Source organism: Melanotaenia boesemani, chromosome 21 (assembly GCF_017639745.1).
Source record: "Melanotaenia boesemani isolate fMelBoe1 chromosome 21, fMelBoe1.pri, whole genome shotgun sequence".
Lineage (NCBI taxonomy): Eukaryota > Metazoa > Chordata > Actinopteri > Atheriniformes > Melanotaeniidae > Melanotaenia > Melanotaenia boesemani.
The window spans coordinates 18,525,479-18,541,541 of record NC_055702.1 but is presented as its reverse complement, the minus strand read 5'-3'; the positions used below and the strand labels follow the sequence as shown (position 1 = coordinate 18,541,541).

The 16,063-nt window shown below is 38.5% G+C and overlaps 2 protein-coding genes across 8 annotated transcripts in view; one reads left to right on the top strand and one right to left on the bottom strand.

Annotated features, from left to right (window-relative positions):
* Window positions 1–5,861, top strand: part of arsg (arylsulfatase G) — an 11,937-nt gene extending 6,076 nt beyond the window's left edge. For 3 of the 6 annotated variants that reach the window (XM_041973593.1, XM_041973594.1, XM_041973592.1), the window contains 7 exons: window positions 52–201; window positions 3,734–3,945; window positions 4,027–4,107; window positions 4,222–4,330; window positions 4,443–4,563; window positions 4,655–4,745; window positions 5,103–5,861. In XM_041973593.1, coding sequence (XP_041829527.1) covers window positions 52–201; window positions 3,734–3,945; window positions 4,027–4,107; window positions 4,222–4,330; window positions 4,443–4,563; window positions 4,655–4,745; window positions 5,103–5,383 — 1,045 coding nt within the window. In that variant the 3' untranslated portion in view covers window positions 5,384–5,861. Of the gene's footprint in view, window positions 1–51; window positions 202–3,733; window positions 3,946–4,026; window positions 4,108–4,221; window positions 4,331–4,442; window positions 4,564–4,654; window positions 4,780–4,839; window positions 5,031–5,102 lie in introns of those variants that run through there. The other 3 variants (XM_041973595.1, XM_041973596.1, XM_041973597.1) reach the window with 3 other exon arrangements.
* On the bottom strand, window positions 5,857–16,063 carry LOC121632276 (WD repeat domain phosphoinositide-interacting protein 1-like). Of its 2 annotated transcripts, none has more exons than XM_041973598.1 (12): window positions 15,657–16,063; window positions 14,679–14,761; window positions 14,030–14,199; window positions 13,828–13,924; window positions 12,118–12,215; window positions 11,890–11,982; window positions 11,745–11,815; window positions 11,196–11,303; window positions 9,924–10,103; window positions 9,710–9,817; window positions 9,335–9,474; window positions 5,857–8,350 (listed from the first exon to the last, which is right to left on the bottom strand). In XM_041973598.1, exons 1-12 carry the CDS (start codon window positions 15,731–15,733, stop codon window positions 8,229–8,231), a joined length of 1,347 nt encoding a protein of 448 aa, XP_041829532.1. In that variant the 5' UTR covers window positions 15,734–16,063; the 3' UTR covers window positions 5,857–8,228. The 2 variants fall into 2 exon arrangements, with proteins under 2 accessions (XP_041829532.1, XP_041829533.1); XM_041973599.1 differs by having other exon boundaries at window positions 9,924–10,088.

Below are 16,063 nucleotides of genomic sequence, written 5' to 3'. Positions count from 1 at the left end.
TGTTTGCTTGTACCATTTATTATGTTATTGTGGTCTTTTGTTCTCACGCAGCAGGCTGAGGAGGAGTGTGCATGAAGGTTGTTATTCAGAGCTAGGCCTCCCTCTGATTGAAAACAGCAGCATTGTGGAGCAGCCACTTGACCTGTGGACACTAACAGAACTATACAAATCTGCTGCACTTAGGATTATACACAATGCAAGGTATAGTATGGTTGTAATGCCACACAAAGTGTAATAGCCTGTTTATCTGTCCAATAACAAGAACAAAATTTGATAGATATCAACTGTAAAAAATTCACATTGCTGGCAACATTCTCAAACTTTGAACTGAGCTTATTTAAATGGACCACTCTCCTCCACCTGCGGGCTGTAATTTCCACCCACCAAAGTACAATAAGGATTTTGTACGTGACTTTTCAGAATTTCTGGCTATTGTAATGCCTAAACATCACAGAGTTTTAATTATTAAGGATTTTAACATCCATGCTTGTTCTCCTGACAAGCCGATGGCTAAGGATTTCTTAGACCTTGTTGACTCTTTTAATCTCACACAGACTGTAATAATAATAATAATAATAATACATTTTATTTAAAGCGCCTTTCAGGGCACCCAAGGACGCTGTACAAACAAATAATAAAACATTAAAAGTACAGGAGAGGCAGACATATACAACACAATCTAAAAATCTAAACATAAAGGGCAGAGTGGCGAGGATGTGATTGAAAATAATGTTACAGAGAGTATGCTGTTCTGAAAAGATGAGTTTTGAGTTTGGAAATGAAAATGAGGAGAGAGTCGGTATTGTAAGTGGTCACATCCAAGAACAAAGACACACATTGGACCTTGTGCTATCATTTTGTCTAACTATTTAGAACTTAAAGCTAGGGGAAGCTGTGTTCTCTGACCTTAACCTTGTTATATTTGAGGTAAATCTCACCTGTAACTCAGTCAAAACTCGCGCTGCTGCCCGGCATTGTCACACATTTAACCCTTTAACTGCTGCTAATATTTCAACAGTTTTTTTTCCTTTTTTTTTATCAAAGTTGTGTCATTCCAGAGTCTAAAGATCCTGATTAGTTTAGCTTATGGTTTCACAGCTCCCATCGACTCTGTGGCAACTTAAAAATCCAGGCAATTCAATGCTTTGTAGTTTGAGGTCAATGCATCCTCTATAAATCCCCTCCAAGCGATACAGAATGCAGCAGCACATCCTTTAACTGGCACTTGTAAATACAGTCACATTACTTCTATTTTAGCATTTCTCCGTTGGCTCCCTGTACATTTTAGAATGAACTTTAAAATAATGTTTGTTTTTTGGTCGTGCCGTGGTTGTATTTAAAGTGATTTAAAAATAAGGTTGGATTGGATAGATGTGTATAACTTCTTCAATACAGTGTTTGGCTGTGACATATGATTGATGCTCAGGCTAAAGGCATTGGGAAACACAAGACTGTAGCAATTAGTGTCTTGATAAGACAAGAACGACCTCTTCAGTATATGTTAATGATTTTAACTGAAGATGTAAGATACTGACAGGCAGATATGCAGTGAATGTATTGGTCAGGATGACAGTATAACTTGTGCTGAGCATGATTGCGTAACCTGCCTGTTGGAGCCAAATGCATGTCCTCAAGTCACACTAGTTGGACTCAAGTGACACTTGAGGTTCTGGTTTGAGCCTCTTTCGTGACAATACTTTGGCCATTGTCTCAGAAGCCAGTAAGATGAGGTTTGGTAAGTGTGTCTCTCTACATTGTAATGAAGATGAAAGATGAGACTGAAATTAGAAATATACATAGTTCATTATTTCATAAGTGAGAATAGTAATTTCAGTGAGTCTAAGCATTCAGATCACTTAAGTTTGAAATAATACTTTGTTTTTGTCAGTGTGGAGCGGTTATCATTTGACACATCTGAACCGAATTTCATCATGAGATTATTACCTGAGGACATACTTTTACTAAGCCCTCAAACATGAGAAGACAGAATGAGTAAATCAGCAACAGGTGCTAACATTTGTAATCATCTACAGTTCATTGCTTTTCAAAGGCATGAACACAACTACAGGATGGGTAATGAACAAGTGCTGTAATACACACAAAGGCATACTGTTGGTATTTAGTCTGATGACTTTTGCAGGCACATGTAATGCCTGCAGATGAGGTTGTGGTCAAACAAACCAAAATAACTAATGTTGAGCAAGAAAGATGGGAGATGTTTAACTGTTTTAACAGTTTAAATCTGAGTTCACGCGCTAAATACCCTGAAAAAATTGAGCATAGATAGATCAGGGTTCTTCAGCTTCAGTCCTTGAGGACCACTGCCCTGCAGGTTTTAGTGGTTTCCCTGCTTCAACGCACCCAATTTAAATGAAGCAGTCTCTAAACACGTTGTTCTCAGCTTCTGCACAAACCTGTGAATGAGCCATGGGCTTTTCTCAATGTGTTGAGAAAAGTGGCTTGCTCATAAAATCAATGGACAATTCTCCCTTTTTTATGACTTCACTAAGAATCCTAAAATAACTAGAATGAACTATGTTGACCACCACTTCATGTTACACACGTCTCATGAGACAGATGTGATGTCACGTGATACCAGCAATACAGTAGTTACATAAGTTTTATCCCCAAGCTGTGTGCTCATAGATGTTTCTTTAATGTTTTTAGAGTGAAATAGTAATATTCTGTAGCATGTAGACATGTAGGAATCCCTGACTCAACTGTCATAAGCTTGTTTGCATTGTAGTTTCATGAAATTGTATTTGTTACACTATAACCTGTCAATATAGCATAAAACAGTCCAGTCCCATATCCACAATACTGCCTTTGTAAAAGTTTTCTTTTGAGTGAATAAAAGCTGATTTAATGTGCTGTATTTTGTGGGATTAACTTTGCTAGAAAACATTTTATACCTACTTAGACACACTCAGCCACATTCACTACAACTATTATATTTACACATTCCAGATGAGAGTATTTGTACTGTAGTTGCACTGAACAGAAAGTCTTGGTGTGTTTATGGGTGTGCTTGAGGTGCAGGAGAAGGTCGGTGAACCCTGCTGTTTGCAGCTGTGTGTAAAAGGCAACATGTCCTAGAGCTTTATGACGAGGTCATGTGAACGAGTGCAGGAGCTATCGGTTATGTTCTATCAACACTAAACAATATGCAGGATTTAATTCGGCGAAAAAAGCTGAAGTGAATGACGCAGTGTTCCATCTGGAAAATCAACATTCCTCTGAACAAAAGGGAAAAGATCAATGATCTTTAAAGTAGGAAACATGACTGCCACATAGAGCTGTCTGATCCTGTGTGATTGTAACCACATGACATGCTTTTGTGATCGACACATATGCTGTTTCTACATAATAAATGAACAAGTGGCAGCTATTTATTGTATTTGTAGCTGTGAGTAAATAACTTACTCCATTAACAGAAAAAGTGTTTTTATAACTAATATGTAGCACACATAATAGCAACTTTTCATGTAGGTGTGTCTCTCCGCATTAATGTAATAATCGTTTATATTATATTTTGTGCTGTTGTAACACATCCAAATGTTGACAAAAATCAAACACTGCTATACGGTGATGCCACGTGTTTGTAATTCTGTCAATAAACAGCAAGTCAAGTCATATTGCTTTCACACAAACCTGCTTGTGAGCAAATGATATTTCAGAGCAGCAACTTCCAGCTTTTTTGTGGTTTTGACACAAGGTCATCATATCTTTTCAGAGCACAAGGACAACCATATCTGCTTTACATAGCACTGGCTCACATGCACGTCCCATTGGCCCCTCCGCTCTCTTCAGATCTCCCGAATGCTGCCCACTTCCCCAGTGAGGACGTATATGCTTTCAGTCTGCGAGAGATGGATGGTCTGGTTGGGGCAGTGAAGTCCGCCTCCGATGATACAGATAAAGACAATACTCTGATATGGTTCACTGGTTAGTGAGCTAGATGAGTTGTGTCTGCTCTCACAGAACGCTGTGAGTGATGATCATAGTTCTCCATGTGTGAATGTTTAGGTGACAACGGTCCTTGGGAACAGAAGTGCCAGTATGCTGGAAGTGTTGGACCTTTCAAAGGAAAATGGCAGACCAACAAAGGTATTAGGTTTTTTTTTAAGTTAAAACTAGCTCAGCTGCAAACTCCAAATGAGATTTATGGGTTTATTTATGTGACAGTGGCTGGAATTTCTTTATGTTATTGCTTTGTGTTAGGTGGCGGTTCAGCTAAGCGAACCACCTGGGAGGGAGGTCATAGAGTTCCCACAGTGGTGTATTGGCCTGGGAGGATCCATGCAAACACCAGCAGCTCAGCCCTGCTCAGGCACACATACTTTACTAATATGAATAGGCTACTTCACATACTTTTAAACAGATGTCAGATGAAAGATGAACCTCAAAATAAACACTATTTCCCCACCTTTCATATCATGCAGTGGTATGGACATCTTCCCAACTCTTCTGTCCCTGGCAGGTGTAACACTGCCCTCAGACAGACGTTATGATGGCATTGATGCCACAAATATCCTCCTGAATCATAAACATACTGGTCATGAGGTAAAAAAAAGACTATTGTAATAGTAAATGTAGATGTACATTTTAATTATGTCATTGGGGAGATTATAAAGTTGTTTGTTCTTTCTCGTAGTTTCTGTTCCACCCCAACAGTGGTGCTGCAGGAAAGTTCGGGGACCTGCAGACTGTGCGAGCTGGGAAACACAAAGCTTTCTACATTACAGGTGCTGGCAAATGCAAGTGATATGGACCCAGAGTGCACAGGCAATGGCATGCTGGTTTGACATGTTGCATTTAACTGCTACCAAAGCTTTCCAGCCCTGATGAGATGGTTTTTTACTTAATCAATGTCTGCATGGCTGCTTGTTATGCCTTACCACTATCTTGGATTGTATGCATAATGTCAGCATGGTGGATGTTCTTATTCTATTCTCTGACCTACTTTTTATTTTTTATACATGAAAGTTTCGTTCTTAATTTTATTTATTTATTTTGCAACACCCATCATTCATAATATTTTTTATTTTCACATCAAAAACTGTGAAATTAAAAAAGTGGCACATATGCTTATTTTCTTGCAGGTGCAGCAGAGGCATGTGGTGGTGGAACAGGGCAGCAGCAACTCCATGACCCACCGCTCATATTTGATCTGGAGCGTGAGGAGGCTGAGGAAACGCCCCTGCAGGTCGAGACACCTGAATACCAGGCTGCTGTGCAGAAGATCGCTCGTGGTAGGGAGCAGGTTTTATGGGACATCGCCACTGACAAGTCAGTGTCCACAGCAGACTACAGCATGGACAAATCAGCCGCACCGTGCTGCAATCAAAGACAGGCTGTTTGTCGATGTTGCACGCTGGTTTGAGTATGGAAAAACACACACGCAGACACTTGAACAGAAGACTAATTGGAGCACACAGATGTTGAAGCAAATATCTTCTCCGAATATGCACAGCATTCTTTGTTTGGAAGGATCGATGTCCAGATCCAGCAGATGTGCAAACAAGAGGAAAGGACAAAGTGAAGCGAGTAGTTGAACTTTGGTTATTTGAGAAGTAGCTGATCTTCTGTGAGGTAAATATTTTGAGGGAAATAACATCAAACCATCTGACATGCAGTATTATATGAATCACTTGCAGTGTAAATAGGTGTAAAGTTTGCTTCTTGCAAACATAAAAATGGAGCTTTATGGTTATTTTGATAAACGTAAATAAATTCGTCTCATTTGCTTGTTAACATTCCAACCAGTGGATGGCTGCTCTTCCCCCTGAGCTTCAGGTGCACAGTTGTGTATCAGTGTTTAGTGATTTTCAAAATAAAAGCCACACATTGCAAAGGTTAAACCAGTTTTCTGCTTTAATGTGTCTATGGTGTAAATGTCCAGTACTGAATGTCTCAATGCAGCTTAAAGGGGTCCTAACAGCGCCATCTTTTGGCAAACTGCATGGTATTACTAGGTTATGTTTTACACCAGTACTATATAGAAATGTTTTATATATTTATATGTATATACACATTATACATACAGTAAAAATCCTCAATACATATTTACCCATGGTAAGTCTATGTGTTGATGCGTAATACTTCAAATATTTTGCAAAAAGAATATTTAATACATCAATGTAAAAATAACTGAATTTCATGTTAACATATTCAGCATCATGTAGTAAATAAAAAGGTCTCCAGAATCACTGAAATTCAAGGGCATGTAACTTTGCTGTCTGCAGCTTGTCACTGAGTCTTTCACATTTAGTTTCTGACTTCTCTTGACACACAGTCGACTCTTCCAAACACATCTTTAGGTTACGTTTGTGACTCTGCAGGTTTTTAGTCGCATTTATTGCTACCATAATTAGTATCAATGCTGCATCTGTGAGTCATATGATACATATGGCATGTGTCATGATTTAAATAGTGTCCTACACAATGTCTATTATTTGTTATGTGAACTTCTCTCTCTCGAGGTATAATGACACATTTAATGCCCATCGATAAGCTCCAAAAGTTCTTGAGTCTGATGCACAAAAAGGATCAAATGAACCACCTTTGGCTGTTTAAACAGGAGTTGTGCTTCAGATTTTGACCAACTTCATTAGAGAATTATCACATTGCATTTGACCTCATGAAAGGGGGATAATGAAATCTCAGGTCAGTTTTCAGCACACGTCATAAGAGCTTTTTATGTGAATCAAACCAAAACAGTGAGCCAGGTCCATCTTCTGTCCCCACTACTACTTAAATGTAGTCACTTTGCTTATATAAGACCACTTGATCATTCAGTTGCTACCATGATCTTATGTTCTTTTTTTAAAGAGATCATTTTGATTTAAAAGTTTGTGAACCCTTAAAGTTTTTTTTTATAAATATAAGATTGTCTTAAAAGAACATAAAGACAGCCCAGTTGAAAAAAAATCCATTATGAAGCTGCAATATTTGTCATGGGATGCATCAGAAACTATAATAGTACTATTAAAGTGTAAACATGTATTCACAACGCGACTAAGTTTGGGATACTCCACAGCTTAATTAGATTACTGCTCACTCAATATAGGACATTTTTTCAGGTTGATGCAATTAAAAAAGGGTCTTAACATGGCAGCGTCTGATTCTGATTATTATCAGAAAATTGTTGTAAATATACTCATTGATGTTCATGGCACCTCATGAAAAATCTCTCAAAATAAAACTGGCTATAATTTATATGGACAGGCCAGAAGGCTGATGGAAAAAAAAAAAATTTAACATCTGTGAATGGATGACTTGTCATCATTAGTGAATCAAGGATTATTTTTTCAAATTGTAAAGGAAAATATGTCATTAAAATAAATCTAGCAGGAAGTGTCTTATGCAACAAAGACAACTAGCAGTTTAGGTGAAGAAACCCATCAATATTCCAGAGTTAAAGCTTTTATGCAGATGAAGGGGCTAAAATTCCTTTAGGATGCTCCATGTTAACTTTAGTTACTTTAGTTATAGTTAGTGACAGACAAGGGGAGCTATAAAAGATACTGACTGAAAAGGTTCAAACACCTTTCAGCTCAGATATGTATGTAATATTGGATCATTACCTCTTTAAAACCTAAAGATGTTTTAGTTTGTAAATACATACTAAAGAGCAAGATAAAGTTTAAGTATTTAATTTTAACTGAGGCTGGACATTAAAATTTAAAAGATTAATATCCTCTTTGTTTCTCACACTAAAAACAGAAGCAAAAATGTATATCATGCAGCTCAGAAAGAGTTCACAAACCTTTAAGCATCACTGTATTTCTTGTCCAACAAGAAATACACAAAAGTGTAAATGTTGTGCACCAGTTCTTAAAAATGTCTAACACTGATGGTAATGGCATTATGTAAGAGTTAACAGTAGGACTCTTCAGGTGGATTTTAAGTCTAAGCATGTTCTATGTATTTGTTGTTGTTTTTACATTTTTTAACTGAGTAGATCCGCCACTCTGTTTTAGTGTCTTCTATTTCAATATTCCTTAGCAAAACACAAAGAGAGGAGGATGCAGGACGAAGAAACACCAGGTGGTAATATTCTTGGAAGATTTGACCCAAACTCAGCAGGGAAACTTGTGGGAAGATGGAAGAACCACAATGTTTCAACATATTAGGGATATTCTTGTCCATTGTCCCTGCTTTAAACAAGTACTGTAAGTTTGACTTTTGAGCAGGGACATGAGGTGTTCGTGGGAAGGTGGTTGTGGTTAGTTACTCTGGTTGCTGACTGGAGGAAACTCGTTCTCATCATCCAGACAAACAGGGCCTTCAGCAAGCTCGTGGTCAGGGATGACTTCACCCCTTTGGGCTCCACCTTCTTCAGAGTAGCCTGGGAAGGAAAAGAAGGGAGATTTTGAGGACTTTAGTTAGCCTTCTTTAATAATTCCAGCTCAAATTTGTAGCCTACTTTGTTGGATCTTCAGCAATGATTAAATTTAGATAATATAAAATATAATTAAAAATATTTTATTTTTAAGCTTCATTGAGAGAAAAAAATCAGTTCTATGTCAAACTCCCAAATAATTATTACAGGTTTTGATATATTCATGAAAGATTGTAATAATTCTGAAGTAATGTAACAACAGTTATTACCAATATAACCCATATGAGAAAATTTAATGTGGAACATAAATATATAAATAATACCAGAAAAGCACTAGTATGATTTTAGTTTTAACAATGGACTACAAACTGCTACATCTGTGTGCTTTTGTAGTTTAGGCACTTGCTATTTCTCTTTGTTTAGTTTTGTTTATTATTAACTATTGTTGGAAGTGGATGAATGAAGAATGCATTAAACATTGTGAAGAATTTAACATTCAAAAGCACGTGTGTGTTAAAAAAGAAAAACATTGGTAAAGGATAGTTTGATTTATATTTTCTGTGCAACATGTGCACTATGATGTGAACTTTTACATTTACAATTAGCATGGAGCTTTGTGTTGCAGCACTTGCAGAAATCATGGGAAATCAGTGGCTCTTAAAGGAAATTTATGGAAATTTGGAAGTATTTCTGCTAACACTAGTTCCAACCGCTTTTGATTTCCACAGTTATAGCCACTTCATCCAGCTGTAGCGCTATTAGCCCAACATGCAAACATTATACAAACAAGATAATGAAATTATATTAATATTTATCGCAGAGGGAAATTACAATGTTGTATTAGTTTTTTTTTTTTTAAATAAAAACAATAATAGAACTATATAAGGTATAACATAATAATAATAGTAAGTTAAGAACTAAAAAATGACTTTAGGGTATAATTACTACATTAAGAGCAAGTTTACGCCTGCTTGTTTAAAGGATAATTACCCATGAGAGTGGTGGAAGAGAGCGGGGTTGAAGGGAGAGCCACAGTGGCAGCGTATGATTGGCTGGCTGGTTGTGGAGGAACATCTTCTGGATTCTCCTCTTCTTTCTGTTCCTCCTGCTCCTCACTGGATTCAAAGAGTCTAAAAGAAAAGACAGATATGTAAAATAAGACATGGTAACCACCATTTCTGTGTTGAAACACAAACTCAGGACATTTTAAAGCTGTATAAAATGCCACATTTAGCCAGTAGTGAAACACTGCTGCTGTGTGAAGATGCCTGTTTTTAAATCTCAAATCTGACATTTCAGCTTAAAGGCACAGTTGTAACATGGTGCTGTTGTAGTGCAAATGTTGCCCCTTACTCATGCACAAACCTGTGTTTTTGTACAAGGACACACTCGCCTCCATCCTGTGGATCCACATTATAAATGTAAAGATACCCGTCTGAGGATGCCACAAGCAGGCGAGGAAGCTTCTGAATCCTGACAAACAAAATCACACGTGATGTGAATGAACCTGCATAAATGCAATCTTTTTCTTAAAAAGAAAGAAACACCCCTATCTAGTTCATCTCTGGTGCTTCCTTACGTTGCCAGGGCACAGATGTTTTTCAAGCCAAACATGTTGAGTCGTACAGTGGCAAAGGCTCGGTCCTGGTGCATCATGTCGGACACGTGGGCAGGTAAGTAGGTAGTAGCTGCAGTGAACATTTTGCCCACATATGCAGACCATGTGGGAGACTCCTCTTCTTGACTTGAAGGAAACAAACTGAGTCATGATTAAGGAGGCAAAGATAACATTTAACATGAGTAATGAGGCATCAATTAATAAATTAAGTGGTAAAACGTACAAAATAAAGAGCTATGAAGTTTTTTTTGTCACATTGACATATGAAATGTTTCTATATGCACTCTTAAGCTGAGCTGTGCATGTGGGTTTATTGGTCTACAACCCTTGTCCCAGTATAAAAACACAGGATGGGAATTGATTTGTTAACAGAAATCTGTCCAACATCACATCAACAGGTGGTGATATGTACGCTTTTCAGGTGACCTATGATGTCACAGAACAAAACAAGTGAAACGCAATTAATCTGACTGCAAAATAGCATAAGATGAAGCAGTGAATTGAACTCATTTGGCATGTTTTGTACTTCCTGTATGCTTGACTGATTTTTTTCTTTCTTTTTTTTTCTTTTAATGAGATGCATGCAATTTCTTTTGGTTTCTCTGTTTGAGCCTGCTTTGCCTTCATCTGTATACCAGCTTCTTCTGTTACCTTCAGATCCAAGCCCAAAGTAAGAACTATGGAGAAGGCACAGAGTGTCCAAGCCAGTTTGGGTTGGACAGAATGTGTACATTCAGGAATAACTAGACTCTCAACGGCATAAACTTGTAGGCTGTAGGTTTCTGTTGTGGTTATTTGTACATGTAGGCCCTACTGTAGTTAATTTTGGGCACACATCAGTCATCTCATACTACACATTACTGTAACACCTACTGACATAGTTTGTGGTGAAAATAGTAGCCAGTGTGTAAGATATCTATTCATTCTCTGTTTAAGACAAGCCATACTATCAATTTGGTAAACATAATGCAAATATGTTAAGCTGTTCAGGAGAAGTGTCATTTAATATGGACGATGTGACTTTACAGACTTTTTTTTTACATGCTCAAAAATATTCGTAACACTACGAAGGAAAAAATATGTTGCTTTGATCTGAAACAGCAGTACACGACTCAGCACAATCATGATTTTTCAATTTTAGTACATATTGTCTTATATAAATATGCAGATACAACCATTACTCATGCACTCAGACGGTAACTTAAAAAAGAAAAAGCAACAAAGGGTGTTTACTTGGGACTGTGTTGCTCCAGTTTAAAGATATGGACAGTCTCAGTGTTGCTGGAGGCACACAGGAACTGAGCGTCTGCACTGAAGGACAGTGAACTGATGCTAACATATCTGAAACATGCAAACAAAATACAAACACAATGATGTAATAACAAGATATCTATATGGTAACCTTTTAAAAGAAAATAGCAAGCCAAAATAGTCCTTTCATGTCACTAATCGTAAAATGCTGTTTACAGGAGCGTGCTCACTGACTTGCAGTCTAATGTTTCCACACCTCCACTACTCACATTACTGATACTTAGCTGTTGACACTGGAAGCCCCAAAGCACATTCACAGCCATTCATCATCGTCTACGAAGTAGGGGAGTAAAGTGTTTTACTCACTGGCACACAAGTGTTGAGCAATAGGAGGTTTATTTTATGAGAATTAGGAGTCATCCTGTCACTGTGACTTTGTTTAACCTCTGACGTCCATCATGAATCATCTTATCTGTCCACACTGCCTGTTAATGCTTTATGACTGAACTACAAGAAAATCTGCCCGCTTACCTTTTCATCCCTCGTCGAAATTCAAACAGCCTCTGACCTTCAGGAACACTGAAAACTCTTATAACGGTGCCCTGAAGAGGTAAAAAGTTGTCAGACAGACTGATGAGCAATAAAACAGATAGTTAAAAGAGAATCAAGTCCCCACCTTCTCTGATGCACTGGCTAGTTTTGTGCCCGATGCGTTGAATGTTAGAGCCGCCAGGGGGCTGTCGTGGGCCTGGATCAGTGTCAAGGTGCTCTAAAAGGAAAAAACAATGCGCTTTCTAATGAGATCAGCAGCAAAACTGGGATACATTTTCCCATGGAGCTTCAAGTCACATGACAGCTGCTACAGTTTTCCCCATGCTGCCATGCTGAGTTCACACAGCCTTACCAGGTTGTTGGCATCGTAGACCGTGATCTCTCCGATGGTGGCACTGCCAGGGTACGCCAAGTAGGAGTTACTATGATTGACAGAGAGCGCGCACAGACCTATGAAGGAGGAGAATGGATTTTTCTTAGGGATTATTTCCTTTTTCTTCTCACACCCTTCAAACTAAACGTATCATTTGCCTCATAACTGAGTTTAATGTCATGCTTGATTGAAACACAATTTTTTGTGATAACTGTGTAATGAAACCAGTTGTTTATGTAAAAGGAAGAAGACACTAAACTAGAACAATAAACATAGGATGCATGATGAACAAACTTTTGTATGATATGCTATATTTCTTTCAAAGTGCAGCCAAAGGCCTGAGGGTTTCTAGTTCAGTCAGCTAAGAACTGCATCTCTAAGCAGACGGTGTGTTCCTGTTTAGTTCATCTTGTGGAGACCTTCAGCAAGCACAGAAGTTGTTTGCAGCCAAGTGCATGTCTTCTTAGTTTAAAGCCACAATCCTCAGTCATTACAAGGTGGATTGTCTGCTTAAGGATTGGTAGTGAATTGCTTACTCAAGTGAAGGAGTTAATGTGTCTTGAGCTCTTGTTCAAGCGTGGAAGTAGAACAGAAGAGGAGATTGACAGTTGGATTGGAGAAGCATCTGCAATTGTGCAGAAGCTGTACTGGCTATAATGGTGCTGAGACAGCTGAGTCCATTCACCAGTCCATTTACCAGATGATCCATTTACCAGTTGGTCTAGCCCTTACTGAAAGGATGAGATTGTAAGCCAAAATGAGGTTCTTCCAAAGGGTGCTTTGTTTCACCCTTAGGGACAGGGTTGGACATTCAGGAGGAGCTGCATATAGACTTGCTCCTTCTCTACAAAAAGAGCCAGTTGAGGTGATTTAGATGTCTGGTCAGGTTGCCACTAAGGAAATACGAGTTTCAGACATGTCTCAAATGGAGGAGGTAGTGGGGTTGACCCAAGGCTTGCTAAAGAAAGTACATCTGTTGGCTGACTTGGGAATGACTCTGTGACCCTCTAGAAGAGCTGGAGGAGGTTGCTGAGAAGGAGTTGTTGGGATCTCTGCACTATTTATTTTTTTTTTTTTTCCAGAAACAAAGTCCTAGAAAAGCAGCAGAAAACTAGAAGAGTGCGCAGACCTCCGCCAAGCCATGGGATCACTGAGAAAAAAGCCAAAAGACCCAGTACCCCCTATATTTCTAATCTTCTAGATCACCAGATCCAGAATATCAACATGATCTGAGTCAATGTCAGATTATAACATCTACCATGATGTAATCTTTTTTTATTTATTTTTTGCCAGTGATTTTGCACATTATCCCTATATCCCATTAGTAAAGAATGTTTTTAAACAATTCCTGGATCCATACAATGATCCAGATCAACCCCCAAAACTTGTTCTTTATTTGTTTATTCCTTAAAATTTAATCAAAATCCTTCTATAACTTTTTGAGACAGACAGACAAACCAACGCAGCCCCTGTAAAAAAAATTTTAAGCTATGGTGTCAAAATGATCCCCTCTGGTGGTTCTAAGGGGTGTTGAAATGTTCTAGTGTTCAAAACAATTCCTGGATCCAGGCGGAGATCGGGACCACCCCCAAAATCTAATCACTTGTTCCCTATTCCAAATTTCATCTAAATCTGTTCATTACTTTTTCATTCATATTTTTTCACTCATTTCCAGCATCTTCAGTTTACCTGAAGGGTTGACGGGTGTGTTGAGCAGGGTCTTGAGTAGTTTCATGTCTCTGATATTGTGGATGTAGATCGACTCTTCCAGACATACCACAAGACGCTGATGTTGACATGCAATGTGATAGCAACAGAAAGGGAGATCAGCACAACATCACACTGAAGCAGAAGGGATTACAGGTACAGAAAAATATGTTCCTGTTCTCACCTGTCTATTTAGCCTGACGGAGAGGATGTTGTTAGAGTAGCTGTAGTTACAAATCTCTGTACCCTTTTTAAAGTGGTAGACATTCATCCGCCGGGGCATGGACAGGCTGACCACCACGACCAGACTGCTGGAGAACAGTCGCTCCACTATATAGACGTCTGGACATTCCACTGCGAGTAAGAGGAAAAACTTTGGATTAGAATTTGATATTGAAATTTGATCTAAACTCATATCAACATAGCATTTACAGTCTATTTACAATTATAATTAACAATGCAGATATCTTATACACTGATTTATGTACAAACAGAATGGCATTACTGCTTTCATCTATGTGACACATGAAGAAAAATCCATTTTCCAGACTGCAACAACATTACCATGTTCAAATTTTCCCAAACTTATTTTCTCTAATTGAGGATTACAAAACTGATTGTTCTGTCTTTGCCTATTGTAATGCATAGCAGTTATGTTGCAGTATATCTGATCACATATAGATGAACTTGATCACAGCTCAAATGATATTTTCTATTTTTATGACTGGATTTTTACATATAAGTACGGAGGACATTTGCCCAGAGGTAGTGGTTTTGCACAGGAGCTGTAGTTTCATAGTGAGCTGATTGCAAGCAAACGCTTCTGCCCATACCTCCTTCATGGATGCAGTCCAGTTTGTCCACAGCTGTGACAGAGAAGAGCCGGTAGCCAGTTTTAGTGCCCACAGACAGAGAACTGCAATAAGACAAACGCAGTTTATATATGTATATGTATGTATAAAACAGAATGCTCTTTAAAACATTTTTATAAACTCAAAACCATTAGTGTAAACAAAACAGTGCACATAATTTATTTAAGCGGCATTTGCCTGTTTAAATAAAACTAACACAGGTTCCCTGAAGAATCCTCCCTGCTGTTATCATGGCTGGAGATAAAAAAAATTTTTTTTAAAAAAAGTAGCATGGTGTCACAGAGATAAGATTGACCTGTTGGCCACCTGCTTTGTTTTACAATCAGAGCACTTGCAGATGTTTGTTGAAGGTGGCACAACTGTAGCCATAGCAATACAAAAGATCTGCTGAATTGGTCTGGTAATTCAACACTTTACCATTTACTAAGCAAGGAAACAAGAAAAAAACAAACAAAACAAACAACAACAAAAAAGATACGCTACCCACTTTTTTGTCTTCGTTATTTTACATATATGTAAAAATCTTAAATATTAATATATTAATATTTAAGATGTTATATTATAGGTATGTTAACTAAGCGAGGGTTAAGAAAGACACTGGAACAAGTATATTTAATTGTCATTATTCTAAGCTGCGTTTAATGACACAACTCCAGAAGTATGGTTATGTTGCAAACTGACTTTATCGTGCAACAGGCCTTGAAAAGTAACATGGTGGCCTGATTTACATCCAGCTCTCCAATAAATTTTGATAATACACATAAAAACCTGTGGTTTCATTTTGGTTGCTTTCATACAAAATGCCACTCAATACAATGCCACGCGTACGTAAAAAGCAATTACACCAATGTGTGTAAATAGTGCTGAAAATAATTATGCAATAGTCAGGTGCATCACGGAGATTGAGTTCAAGCCGGGCCCGGCCCGCAGGTCGCTTACGTGGTGTCCTGGTTGAACGAGGCGCAGATGAAGCCTCGGTGCACTCCAGGATCGTCCGATGCGTCCTGGGACTCCATTCCAGCTGCCCAATTCCCTCTCCTCTAGCTGCCTGGTGTCGGAGGCCTTGGGCTCGGGTCGATCCCCACCGGAACCCGCTTCCCCTCCTCTGCTCCCCGATTCCAAGCGCCACGCTCGCACTCTTCGGGGAGAGGAATGTCCGGGGTAGACGGGATCAGACGGTACACATCATCCGTCGAGTGTACTATCCCAAATAAGAACGGGATACAAAAATAAGCGACAACACTTCCTCAATGAGCTGTTTCCCTTTAGCTCACATTCACTGTTATTATTATGTTATTAACTTCCAATAAATCCACAGCACAACAAAAACAGCTGATGGGAGGAAG

Excerpts from the sequence above, each read along its gene's own strand:
- LOC121632276 (XM_041973598.1), bottom strand. The coding sequence starts at position 15,733 with ATGGAGTCCCAGGACGCATCGGACGATCCTGGAGTGCACCGAGGCTTC. Across the intron at positions 12,216-13,827 it reads CACACCCGTCAACCCTTCAG|GTCTGTGCGCGCTCTCTGTC; the intron begins GTAAACTGAAGA and ends CCTCCTTCATAG. Across the intron at positions 11,983-12,117 it reads TCTACGATGCCAACAACCTG|AGCACCTTGACACTGATCCA; the intron begins GTAAGGCTGTGT and ends TTTTCCTTTTAG.